Source organism: Syngnathus typhle, linkage group LG22 (assembly GCF_033458585.1).
Source record: "Syngnathus typhle isolate RoL2023-S1 ecotype Sweden linkage group LG22, RoL_Styp_1.0, whole genome shotgun sequence".
Classification (NCBI taxonomy): domain Eukaryota; kingdom Metazoa; phylum Chordata; class Actinopteri; order Syngnathiformes; family Syngnathidae; genus Syngnathus; species Syngnathus typhle.
In genome coordinates, this window is record NC_083759.1 from 942,815 (window position 1) to 957,551 (window position 14,737).

At 40.6% G+C, this 14,737-nt stretch overlaps 1 protein-coding gene across 1 annotated transcript; it reads right to left on the reverse strand.

Moving 5' to 3' along the window:
- Positions 1-9,296: 9,296 nt before the first annotated feature.
- On the reverse strand, positions 9,297-10,507 carry LOC133146883 (homeobox protein Nkx-2.2-like). Its single transcript, XM_061270959.1, has 2 exons — positions 10,147-10,507; positions 9,297-10,020 (listed from the first exon to the last, which is right to left on the reverse strand). Exons 1-2 carry the CDS (start codon positions 10,310-10,312, stop codon positions 9,566-9,568), a joined length of 621 nt encoding a protein of 206 aa, XP_061126943.1. The 5' UTR covers positions 10,313-10,507; the 3' UTR covers positions 9,297-9,565.
- Between the last annotated feature and the right edge of the window lie 4,230 nt (positions 10,508-14,737).

Genomic DNA, 14,737 nt, shown 5'->3' on the forward strand with positions numbered 1-14,737 from the left:
AATTCCTTTTCCCTTCTCATTTCTACATTTTTCAACCGATTCAACCCATTCCAACTTTCAACTGTTCATCATTTTTCTACCTATTCCACAACTTCCCACTTACCAAAAACTTCACATCTTTTATTTTGAAATTCACACCCAATTTCCTTTTCCCTTCTCATTTCTACATTTTTCAACCGATTCAACCCATTCCAACTTTCAACTGTTCACTATTTTTCTACCGATTCCACAACTTCCCACTTACCAAAAGCTTCACGTCTTTTATTTTGAAATTCACACCCAATTCCTTTTCCCTTCTCATTTCTACATTTTTCAACCGATTCAACCCATTCCAACTTTCAACTGTTCATCATTTTTCTACCTATTCCACAACTTCCCACTTACCAAAAACTTCACATCTTTTATTTTGAAATTCACACCCAATTTCCTTTCCCCTTCTCATTTCTACATTTTTCAACCGATTCAACCCATTCCAACTTTCAACTGTTCATTATTTTTCTACCGATTCCACAACTTCCCACTTACCAAAAGCTTCACGTCTTTTATTTTGAAATTCACACCCAATTCCTTTTCCCTTCTCATTTCTACATTTTTCAACCGATTCAACCCATTCCAACTTTCAACTGTTCATCATTTTTCTACCTATTCCACAACTTCCCACTTACCAAAAACTTCACATCTTTTATTTTGAAATTCAACCAAAATTCTCTCAAATTCCGTTTTTGTACTCTAATTTCTACATTTTTCAACCGATTCAACCCATTCCAACTTTCAACTGTTCATCATTTTTCTACCTATTCCACAACTTCCCAAATACTTCACATCTTTTATTTTGAAATTCACACCCAATTCCCTTTTCCCTTCTCATTTCTACATTTTTCAACCGATTCAACCCATTCCAACTTTCAACTGTTCATCATTTTTCTACCTATTCCACAACTTCCCACTTACCAAAAACTTCACATCTTTTATTTTGAAATTCACACTCAATTCCCTTTTCCCTTCTCCTTTCTACATTTTTCAACCGATTCAACCCATTCCAACTTTCAACTGTTCATCATTTTTCTACCTATTCCACAACTTCCCACTTACCAAAAACTTCACATCTTTTATTTTGAAATTCACACCCAATTCCCTTTTCCCTTCTCATTTCTACATTTTTCAACCGATTCAACCCATTCCAACTTTCAACTGTTCATCATTTTTCGACCTATTCCACAACTTCCCAAAACCTTCACATCTTTTATTTTGAAATTCACACCCAATTCCTTTTTCCCTTCTCATTTCTACATTTTTCAACCGATTCAACCCATTCCAACTTTCAACTGTTCATCATTTTTCAACCTATTCCACAACTTCCCACTTACCAAAAACTTCACATCTTTTATTTTGAAATTCGCCACAAATTCTCCAAATATTCTACATTTCTCAAGTAATTCAACACGTTTCAACATCGTTCGGCAGCATTCCCCGAAAAAGTTATTCATACATTTCGCCTTCACACGCAATTTCTCCAGAAATTGCAAAATTCTAGTTATTGTGTGAAGGCGAAGGCCTTCACACATATGTTATTCTACACCATTCTCTATTATTGTGTGAAGGCGAAGGCCTTCACACATATGTTATTCTACACCATTCTCTATTATTATTATTATTATTCTCTACGTTTCTCCACACTTTTTTGACACGTTTCATCTTCCACATAATTCATCCGATTCACTCCATTCCACTTTTCACGTATTCCAAATATTCACGCGACGAGCGCTTGTATTTTGCTCGTTCCGAAAATTTTCCGATTCCGCAAAATTCCCAAAATTCCGACAAATTTTTCCCCATTCATTCTTAATGGCACATTCGACATTTCACATTTACGTCGTTCCAATTTGAAATTCACATCATTCAGCACATTCTAATCACATTCGGAAGGATTCTCGACATTCCCAAAATTCCCAAATTCGAAAATTTCACGTTTTCACGTTAAAAATTCCGACAAATTTTCACAAAATTTCGTTTTTCACCTCTAACTTCTACATTTTTCAACCGATTCAACTCGTTCCAACTTTCAACTGTTCATCTTTTGCCTACCTATTCCACAACGTCCCACTTACCAAAAACTTCACATCTTTTATTTTGAAATTCAACCAAAATTCTCTAAAATTTCGTTTTTCTACTCTAATTTCTACATTTTTCAACCGATTCAACCCATTCCAACTTTCAACTGTTCATTATTTTTCTACTGATTCCACAACTTCCCACTTACCAAAAGCTTCACATCTTTTATTTTGAAATTCACACCCAATTCCTTTTCCCTTCTCATTTCTACATTTTTCAACCGATTCAACCCATTCCAACTTTCAACTGTTCATCATTTTTCTACCTATTCCACAACTTCCCACTTACCAAAAACTTCACATCTTTTATTTTGAAATTCACACCCAATTCTCCAATATTTCCGTTTCTCCTTCTCATTTCTACATTTTTCAACCGATTCAACCCATTCCAACTTTCAACTGTTCATCATTTTTCTACCTATTCCACAACTTCCCACTTACCAAAAACTTCACATCTTTTATTTTGAAATTCACACCCAATTCCTTTTTCCCTTCTCATTTCTACATTTTTCAACAGATTCAACCCATTCCAAATTTATTCACTTAATTCACCTTATTCTTCCCACATTCACTCCCATTCACCCCCACTTCCACTATGCTTACACAATTCAACCCTTGACCCCCAATTCCAGTGTGGCGGCCATCTTGGATGACCCTGAAGTGCCACCAATGAACCCAGAATGAACCGGAAGTGGCCCAAATCAAACCGAAAGTGACCCCAAATAGACCGGAAGTGACCTCAGGTAAACCGGAAGTGACCCCAAATCAAACCGGAAGTGACCCCAAATGTACCGGAAGTGACCTTTTTAGACCGGAAATGACCCCTAATAAACCGGAAGTGACCTCAGACGAACCGGAAGTGACTTAATTAAACCGGAAGTGACCCAAATAAACCGGAAGTGACCCCAAATAGACCGGAAGTGACCTCTGGTAAACCGGAAGTGACCCCAAATCAAACCGGAAGTGACCCCAAATGAACCGGAAGTGACCTTTTCAGACCGGAAGTGACCCCGAATAAACCGGAAGTGACCTCAGCTAAACCGGAAGTGATCTGTTTTAAACCGGAAGTGACCCAAATTAGACCGGAAATGACCCGAATCAAGCCGGAAGTGACCTTATTTCAACACTAAGTTCCCCAAATAGCTACATTTGCGCTAACGTCTTCGTTTTTTGTCCGATTTAACCCGTTTCAACATTTTTACCCCAAAAGTGAACCTCCTGAGGCCGTTTTTTTTGTTTTTTTCCAAATTTAGAAAGATTTTGGCGCAATTGCTTTTTTTTATTTTCCCATTCATTCTCTCTATGGGGATTCAACATTTGCTCTAACTTCTACATTTTTTAACTGATTCAACCCGTTCCAACTTTCAACTGTACATCTTTTGCCTACCTATTCCACAACTTCCCACTTACCAAAAATTCCAAATTCGAAATTCAACCAAATTCTCCAAAATTTCGTTTTTCTACTCTAATTTCTGCATTTTTCAACAGATTCAACCCATTTCAACTTTCAACTGTTCATATTTTGCCTACCTATTCCACAACTTCCCACTTACCAAATATTCCAAACTTCCAATTTTGAAATTCACCACAAATTCTCCAAATATTCTACATTTCTCAAGTAATTCAACACGTTTCAACATCGTTCGGCAGCATTCCCCGAAAAAGTTATTCATACATTTCGCCTTCACACGCAATTTCTCCAGAAATTGCAAAATTCTAGTTATTATTATTATTATTCTCTACGTTTCTCCACACTTTTTTGACACGTTTCATCTTCCACATAATTCATCCGATTCACTCCATTCCACTTTTCACGTATTCCAAATATTCACGCGACGAGCGCTTGTATTTTGCTCGTTCCGAAAATTTTCCGATTCCGCAAAATTCCCAAAATTCCGACAAATTTTTCCCCATTCATTCTTAATGGCACATTCGACATTTCACATTTACGTCGTTCCAATTTGAAATTCACATCATTCAGCACATTCTAATCACATTCGGAAGGATTCTCGACATTCCCAAAATTCCCAAATTCGAAAATTTCACGTTTTCACGTTAAAAATTCCGACAAATTTTCACAAAATTTCGTTTTTCACCTCTAACTTCTACATTTTTCAACCGATTCAACTCGTTCCAACTTTCAACTGTTCATCTTTTGCCTACCTATTCCACAACGTCCCACTTACCAAAAACTTCACATCTTTTATTTTGAAATTCAACCAAAATTCTCTAAAATTTCGTTTTTCTACTCTAATTTCTACATTTTTCAACCGATTCAACCCATTCCAACTTTCAACTGTTCATTATTTTTCTACTGATTCCACAACTTCCCACTTACCAAAAGCTTCACATCTTTTATTTTGAAATTCACACCCAATTCCTTTTCCCTTCTCATTTCTACATTTTTCAACCGATTCAACCCATTCCAACTTTCAACTGTTCATCATTTTTCTACCTATTCCACAACTTCCCACTTACCAAAAACTTCACATCTTTTATTTTGAAATTCACACCCAATTCTCCAATATTTCCGTTTCTCCTTCTCATTTCTACATTTTTCAACCGATTCAACCCATTCCAACTTTCAACTGTTCATCATTTTTCTACCTATTCCACAACTTCCCACTTACCAAAAACTTCACATCTTTTATTTTGAAATTCACACCCAATTCCTTTTTCCCTTCTCATTTCTACATTTTTCAACAGATTCAACCCATTCCAAATTTATTCACTTAATTCACCTTATTCTTCCCACATTCACTCCCATTCACCCCCACTTCCACTATGCTTACACAATTCAACCCTTGACCCCCAATTCCAGTGTGGCGGCCATCTTGGATGACCCTGAAGTGCCACCAATGAACCCAGAATGAACCGGAAGTGGCCCAAATCAAACCGAAAGTGACCCCAAATAGACCGGAAGTGACCTCAGGTAAACCGGAAGTGACCCCAAATCAAACCGGAAGTGACCCCAAATGTACCGGAAGTGACCTTTTTAGACCGGAAATGACCCCTAATAAACCGGAAGTGACCTCAGACGAACCGGAAGTGACCCAAATTAAACCGGAAGTGACCCCAAATAGACCGGAAGTGACCTCAGGTAAACCGGAAGTGACCCCAAATCAAACCGGAAGTGACCCCAAATGTACCGGAAGTGACCTTTTTAGACCGGAAATGACCCCTTATAAACCGGAAGTGACCTCAGACGAACCGGAAGTGACCCAAATTAAACCGGAAGTGACCCAAATAAACCGGAAGTGACCCCAAATAGACCGGAAGTGACCTCTGGTAAACCGGAAGTGACCCCAAATCAAACCGGAAGTGACCCAAAATGAACCGGAAGTGACCTTTTTAGACCGGAAATGACCCCAAATAAACCGGAAGTGACCTCAGCTAAACCGGAAGTGACCTGTTTTAAACCGGAAGTGACCCAAATAAACCGGAAGTGACCCAAATTAGACCGGAAATGACCCGAATCAAGCCGGAAGTGACCTTATTTCAACACTAAGTGCCCCAAATAGCTACATTTGCGCTTACGTCTTCGTTTTTTGTCCGATATAACCCGTTTCAACATTTTTACCCCAAAAGTGAACCTCCTGAGGCCGTTTTTTTTGGTTTTGTTCCAAATCTAGAAAGATTTTGGCGCAATTGCTTTTTTTTATTTTCCCATTCATTCTCTATGGGGATTCAACATTTGCTCTAACTTCTACATTTTTTAACTGATTCAACCCGTTCCAACTTTCAACTGTTCATCTTTTGCCTACCTATTCCACAACTTCCCACTTACCAACAATTCCAAATTTAAAATTCAACCAAATTCTCCAAAATTTCGTTTTTCTACTCTAACTTCTAAATTTTTCTACCGTTTCAACCCATTCCAACTTTCAACTGTTCATCTTTTGCCTACCTATTCCACAACTTCCCACTTACCAAATATTCCAAACTTTCAATTTTGAAATTCACCACAAATTCTCCAAATATTCTACATTTCTCAAGTAATTCAACACGTTTCAACATCGTTCGGCAGCATTCCCCGAAAAAGTTATTCATACATTTCGCCTTCACACGCAATTTCTCCAGAAATTGCAAAATTCTAGTTATTATTATTATTCTCTACGTTTCTCCACACTTTTTTGACACGTTTCATCTTCCACATAATTCATCCGATTCACTCCATTCCACTTTTCACGTATTCCAAATATTCACGCGACGAGCGCTTGTATTTTGCTCGTTCCGAAAATTTTCCGATTCCGCAAAATTCCCAAAATTCCGACAAATTTTTCCCCATTCATTCTTAATGGCACATTCGACATTTCACATTTACGTCGTTCCAATTTGAAATTCACATCATTCAGCACATTCTAATCACATTCGGAAGGATTCTCGACATTCCCAAAATTCCCAAATTCGAAAATTTCACGTTTTCACGTTAAAAATTCCGACAAATTTTCACAAAATTTCGTTTTTCACCTCTAACTTCTACATTTTTCAACCGATTCAACTCGTTCCAACTTTCAACTGTTCATCTTTTGCCTACCTATTCCACAACGTCCCACTTACCAAAAACTTCACATCTTTTATTTTGAAATTCAACCAAAATTCTCTAAAATTTCGTTTTTCTACTCTAATTTCTACATTTTTCAACCAATTCAACCCATTCCAACTTTCAACTGTTCATTATTTTTCTACCGATTCCACAACTTCCCACTTACCAAAAGCTTCACATCTTTTATTTTGAAATTCACACCCAATTCCTTTTCCCTTCTCATTTCTACATTTTTCAACCGATTCAACCCATTCCAACTTTCAACTGTTCATCATTTCTCTACCTATTCCACAATTTCCCACTTACCAAAAACTTCACATCTTTTATTTTGAAATTCACACCCAATTCCCTTTTCCCTTCTCATTTCCACATTTTTCAACCGATTCAACCCATTCCAACTTTCAACTGTTCATCATTTTTCTACCTATTCCACAACTTCCCAAAGACTTCACATCTTTTATTTTGAAATTCAAACAATTCCCTTTTCCCTTCTCATTTCTACATTTTTCAACCGATTCAACCCATTCCAACTTTCAACTGTTCATCATTTTTCGACCTATTCCACAACTTCCCAAAACCTTCACATCTTTTATTTTGAAATTCACACCCAATTCCTTTTTCCCTTCTCATTTCTACATTTTTCAACCGATTCAACCCATTCCAACTTTCAACTGTTCATCATTTTTCTACCTATTCCACAACTTCCCACTTACCAAAAACTTCACATCTTTTATTTTGAAATTCACACCAAATTCGTTTATCCCTTCTCATTTCTACATTTTTCAACCGATTCAACCCAATACAACTTTCAACTGTTCATCATTTTTCTACCTATTCAACAACTTCCCATTTACCAAAAACTTCACATCTTTTATTTTGAAATTCACACCCAATTCCTTTTTCCCTTCTCATTTCTACATTTTTCAACCGATTCAACCCATTCCAACTTTCAACTGTTCATCATTTTTCTACCTATTCCACAACTTACCACGTCCCAAAAACTTAACATCTTTTATTTTGAAATTCACACCCAATTCCTTTTTCCCTTCTCATTTCTACATTTTTCAACCGATTCAACCCATTCCAACTTTCAACTGTTCATCATTTTTCTACCTATTCCACAACTTCCCACTTACCAAAAACTTCACATCTTTTATTTTGAAACTCACACCCAATTCCTTTTTCCCTTCTCATTTCTACATTTTTCAACCGATTCAACCCATTCCAACTTTCAACTGTTCATCATTTTTCTACCTATTCCACAACTTACCAAAAACTTCACAGCTTTTATTTTGAAATTCACACCCAATTCTCCAATATTTCCTTTTTCCCTTCTCATTTCTACATTTTTCAACCGATTCAACCCATTCCAACTTTCAACTGTTCATCTTTTGCCTACCTATTCCACAACTTCCCACTTACCAAATATTCCAAACTTTCAATTTTGAAATTCACCACAAATTCTCCAAATATTCTACATTTCTCAAGTAATTCAACACGTTTCAACATTGTTCGGCAGCATTCCCCGAAGAAGTTATTCATACATTTCGCCTTCACACGCAATTTCTCCAGAAATTGCAAAATTCTAGTTAGTGATGCGATTGGTTGCTTTAAGTATAACTGCAGTTTATGGCTGAGTTTGACTTTGGCTGCTTGTGCACATTGCTTTGCTCACTTTGACCAATAAGCATTCAAGGAATGAAGCTTCTCCGAGCGCGGCTGAGGAGCAGGACGAGGAGGAGGAGGAGGAGGAGGAGAAGAAGAAGAAGGCGCCAAGTTACCCATTTGCACATGCGAGTGTGTCTTTATACGTAATTGGTCAAGCTCCTGCTGCCACCTAGCGTCATTCCGATGAACTGCATGTTCGTCTTCCAGGCGCTCGATGCAAATATGAAGCAGGTGGCCTGTTAGGTTGCACATTAAATACTAATGATAGAAAAATGACAGGAAAAATATCACAAAATGAATGAACTGCAATTCTTTTTCGCCGCATGACGTCACAGGTGGACGAGTCCTCAAGACAACGTGACGTCACAGATCTGACCACAGCGTGAGTCTTTCCCACAATTGATTGTCTTTGTCAATATTTGTCGTTCATTTTGCTGTTATATATAGTTTATTGTGTGCATCCAATGCTCGACTGGCTCCCCTCGATTCGATATCATCGCGATATTAGAAAATGAATGATATTAAACATGTTTTTTTTTAGCTGAGATATGATCAAACGTTTTCAAGTCCTAATGATGGGTGCACGTGGAGGGAGGGGTCTCCCACACCCCCCACTGTCACCGCCACTATAGCCTGACTTCAACCGCGCGTCCTCGTGCACACGCACACACATTTCCACTGCAAAACATGCGATTCGTCTTTATTTATATCGCGCTTTGTTTCGTTGTAACCAAGCGCTTTACAAAACCGTAAAACAATACAACAACAAAGATTGACAATAAATAATTTGGCTCTTACAAAGGTTCATACAAACAAAATACATTTGGAATGTTTTGCCAATTTCTGGAGTATATTTTGAGCGCAGTTTTCACGCATGACTGAAAATGAAATAAACTGCACCAAAATGTAAATGTTATCAGATACCACAGTGAAAAAAAAACCCTCATTCGAACATGGAGGATGGCTGCACGTGAGTTAAAATAACGTGGTGGATTAAACACCAAGTCAGCAGCCAAACGATTGTCTTCTTTTCAGCGACATCGAACCGAAGTTAATTTTAGAAATGCATAAAAAGTACAAAACGTTGCGCAACATTAAATATGACAAATAATTTATAAAACACGAACAGTCAGGTCGACGAGATATTTTTTATCACCATTCAAAAAATACGCAAAGACCAACATTCCAAAAGGGTCCTTCAACTCCCGGATCAAGTGTCGTGCATGCGCACGCAGGCGCCTCAGGTCCAGTTGGCGTTCCAGCAGGTGAGCCGCGCGAGGGCCCTTTGGGGGACGTGCGCGTAGGCGCAGAGCGGAAAGGCCAGCCGCAGGTCGGCAATTCCCTTGGGCCGCTCGCTCGGCTTTGCGTCGCGCAGCACAACCGCCGGGACCGCGAACCCCTGCTGCGCCTGCGCCCGCAGCAACCGCAGCGCCTCCAGGCTGCGCTCGGCGCGCGCGCGCTTCATCTTGTAGCGGTGGTTCTGGAACCAGATCTTCACCTGGTTGGGGGTGAGCCGGATGCGCCGGGCTAGGTGCTCCCTTTCGGGCGCCGACAGGTAACGTTGTTGCCGGAAGCGACGCTCCAGTTCCAACGTTTGCGCTTTGGAGAACAGGACGCGACGCTTCTTGCCGCCGCCGCAGACGCGCTCGCCGGGGTCGCGCGCCGCGTCCGATGACGCTCCTGGTAGCGCGTGCACTGCAGAAGACGAATTAAAAGACGTCAAAACGGGCTGCGCTCATCCACCGAGTCGTCGAAAAGATAAATAGTCGCTTTACGAGGCTGAGGTTCGAACCCAGAAATAGCTCAGATGTGTGCGCTCACGTGACAGGTCGAGGTGATTCCCTGTGGGGTTCCCCTCGGGCGCGGCCTCGACGTTGGCCTCGTCTTCTTCCGGGTCCTCGGCACCGGAACCGCAGCAAGTCCCCGCAGCAGAGTCTGGCAGGTCCAGAATGTCCCGTACCGAGAAGCCGACACGTCCCAAAGACATTGCGGAGCGCAGGAAATGGAAAAAAAGAGAAGAAAAGCAAAAGGTATGCCGCAGGAAAAAAAAAAGTTACCAAGTTGTCATAAATTGTTTTGGAATTCTGGATTAAAAACAAGGTTCTTGTGTGTATTGCATTTGTAGAAGGGAGCCTGGACTGCAGCGCCTGACACGAGCACGCACTCGCACGCACGCACGAGAAGCGCGTGGCCGTTAAAAAGGCACGAGGATGAGGAGGTGGGTCAAAGTCGTCACTCGGCCATTTCCGCTTGGCTAAATTTGGCTACGGCAAAAAACATGCACGTGCTGGCAGACAAACAAACAAACAAACAAACAAACAAACAGCTCATTTTCAAATAATTAGAATGACCCTTTTTTTCTTTTTTTATGGTCATTTTTATAAGACGAAGGGAGATGGGATAAAAAAGAAGGAAATTAAATATGTTTGTGTAATATATAGTCACAAAGGTCAATTGGAAATAAATCAAGTAAAATTAAATTGGAAAAAAAACATAATCAGGGTTACTTAATTACTATCAGCAATTTTCTTTTTTAGTAAATGGTTTTAGAGTATAATATTATGTTTTAAGGCAAAAGATTGCATGTCACAAACACATTTGATGTCATTATCAGTTTTGAATTTTTAATAATGATATCAATCATTTATCAGCCATCAGAAAGATTTTGTCTGCTCATTTTTACGTCTCATTCCACTTGTGATTAAGGAGCAACTTTAAATAGTAAATGATTGTTTTTGATGATCACACATTCATTTCTGGATAGGAATAGCGCAACCGTTTGCTACTTTTGCCTTCTTTTAATTATGGCCACTTTTTTGTCTGTACATTTCTACTTTTGTGCAAACATCTCGCAGCTAATCTGTGTGTATGTGTGTGCGAGAGATCTTGCTGGGTGGTCGAACTGTGCAAACAAACACACGATAAGCACAAAGCCACAAAGGCTGCACAGCCTCCTCATTTAAACCATTTATTCCCCCTCAATACTCTTTAATGGCCTCACACACACACACACACACACACACACACACACACACACACACGGGCAGTTGTCATGGTATTCGACTTCAATAGACTGCACGTTGCCTATATTCATGACACACGCGCACACACACACTAGTATACGCACACAACATACTTTGTGTGTCTTGACATTAGCTGAAAACCATCCCATCAAGCTGCACTTGATTGGCGACCATTCCACAGTTTGTCTGTCTTTTCTGCCGACTCTCAGTTGGGATAGGCTTGATCTCAGCCGCCGCCTTAATGAGGACAAACGGGTCGGGGAGGATTACAAGTCGCTCAGTCGTGCCAGTGATATTTCAAATGCCGACCGTCAGCTTTGGGCCGCGGTTCCGCCTCCCAATTTGTCTACAGCTCGGCTTGGCTTCCCAGCTTGCCGCCGAGGCGCGGGCCTCCGCCGCGCTGTAGGTGGTGATACAAACAAAAGCACAAAGCGACCACGGCGGCGCTTTGTAATGGCGGTAGAACATGGAAGAACGAGGGGGCGAGGAGTTTGGGAGCCATGGAGGTCAGTGCAGAAAGCCAGGAGTTAGAATGTTGATAAATGGCTGAGGAGTGGAAGGGCAGGTAGGACAAAGTGAGATCAAGAGGTTGAGGAGGTGGACAGGGAGAGGTGCAGAAAGTCCCCAATGACAGTAATCTCCAGTCTGGAGGTCCTCTCCAGTTCAATCTGTACAGGAAGGTGGGTGCCCTGATTTGAACAAAAGAAATATTTGGATGAAGTCAACATAGTACCGTTCTGTTCTTGGCTAAGATCAAGTTGAATGAATACACTTTTGCTCCTTTTAATTGGGCCTACAATAAAACAGTGATAGTCTAAATGAGGTCTTTGGGCTCCCTCTGGTGGTACGTGAAAAAAGCGGCACATTTATCTGCACTGGGCCTAATTTCAGTCTTAAATTGATTAATTAATAAATGAAACAAAATGAGATGGGATTAAAAATATTAACATATTGTGGAATTAATATATGCTGTTTTAACGATGTCCGACTTTTACACTATGTCCAGCACATTTGCTTTCTTTTGTGATCCTTTGCTGCCCTCTGCTGGTCTTCTTCTGCAACTGACGCATTGGCAACTTGAACTACAAAACAGGAGCGCTCTGCTGCCCTCTTGCGGCTGACCTCAGTACATCATTTTGTGAGCGCGCCTGCGTGTAAGAGGGCTGACACAGTACTTGAGTGCTGCGAATGAATTGGTTTCATATATTGTAGATTATTTTTATTTCCGTCTTTCTTATGTTCTTCTCGATGCGTTTGTCATTTACTTCTATTTCTGCATGTGGTGACAGAAAGCGACCCTCCATCCGGAACGCTCGTTAACATTTAAAAAGGGAAACAAAGGCCTCGTGGCTCCGTCAAATGTCAAAGAAGTCAATGTAGCGTGACGACAACATTGCTAACATGTATAATTCATCGTATCGATAGAATATAACATCAAGTGGCATCTGTAAAGCGGAAATTACAGGGAAAAGAATTTTTTTGTACTTTATCACGGGGGGAAACATCTGCGGGAAACATTCAGGATGCTCCATTGTAAGCGATCGGAGGTGTGAACTAAATGAGCATGCGAAGTGACATTTTGAAAAGACGCACCCTGTGTGTGTGTGCGCATGCGCAAAATACTTTCATATTATATGTCAAGTGTTTGTTTGGACTTGTTGACGAGCCGCAGCGTGACACAAGGCAGCCGATTACGTTTCGGCGCCATTAAACAAGCAATTCGACATCTTCCTCTTAACATCTGCCATCTATCGAGCCTCGGTGACTTTACGTCCTTAATTTCTCGGGTGTTTTTTTTTTTGCTTACACACACTCGTGTGCGTTGCACGAGCATGACAACAAACTGTTTTATATTAATAACGCGCCCAAAATGTCTAACAAAACGAATCCTGATGATTCACATTTTGTGTGTGTGTGTGTGTTGTGTGTATTGTGTCTCGTGTTTGACACAATGCGTTTTGTTGTTGTTGGAGCTTGTGTCATGAGTGCGTCTGTCACAATGCACGCCGGACAAAGGCTGACTTAATGGACTAGTGCTGAGTGGTGGCGGCTGACACAGACACACACACAAACACACACACCGGCTTGAAAACTGCTTGAGTCAGACACTCCCAATGAGATGATGTCATGCTTTCAAATCGACAGTAGATGTACAGTTTATGCCCGATATTCTACATGGCCTACCAATGTGAGTTTAAATTCATATTTCCTCATCGAAATGCAATTTTAACCCATTCCGGCATCCCTAAAAACGACCGTTTTTGGAAATGTGTGAAACATTTTTGCTCCATGTTTTCATTTCAGTCGACTTTGTGCTGCTCCATCTGCTGTGTTCAACTTGACCACCAGACGGCAGTATAGCACAGACATATTATACAGACGGGTTATTCGTCATTCTTCGCATGATAATCGTCGATCTTGGAGGCTTCCTCGTTTCCAGTAAGACGAAGTCATTCAAGTGGGACGAGTGCACGACGACGGCGGGCGACGGTTAAAGGCAAAATCTGCCCCAATCTAAAAAAAGGAGCAGCAGCCGCAGCTTTGTTTGTGTCGAAGATGAGGTGTTGACTCCTTATCCTCTTGTGTAGCGCGTCTTTTCCAATTGGCTCTTCTATGAATATATTTTATTTGGTTATTTTACAATAAAATAATCAACGGTTGTCTGAAATAATCCCCATTTTGCCGTCCAAATGTCTCCAAAACATGAGTCAAGTGGACGCCCACCTGTTCCCACAGACCACAAGGAGGGACTTCCCTGAAACACACACATACACTGTGTTGTTGACATCACGAGTGAGTCACAACCTAAAATGAAAATACTCCAAATAACATCCGAATTGTGTGCCACTCTTGACACTGCATGTGTCACGCACTAATAACTTCTCTGTCCTCATTGGTTAGTTCCACTACTGGTGCAACTTTTGGCCTTTAATTTTAGACCTGTAGGACAAATAGCACATTTACCATTGTGGTACAAATTAAAAAGCAACGTTACTGCTAAGAGCGTTGTTCTTCAGATGCATTCTTGTTCTACTACTGGCCAAGAGCATAGTACAAGTGCTAACCGCAGTAGTACTTGAAATTCAGAAGTCGTAAAACCACAAGAGGAAACCAGCGCAGCCAGATAGCGCCACCACTTCCCGTGTGACGTCACAGCGCTGCACTGATTATGCGTGTGCGTGTACTACAACAACACGCGTCCAGTTAATGTTGATTTCCCGCATAATATTTTTTTCGCTTTCATCGTTTTCCTCATATAGACGAGCGTCCCGTGACATTTTGATGTCCGTATCAATGATTATGTCCTCTTATCTGTTTTCATGCTCCATGCAGATAGTGCGCTCATGGAGCTTTGTTTCTTATCGTTTCGCCACCCCAGCTGAAGCAGA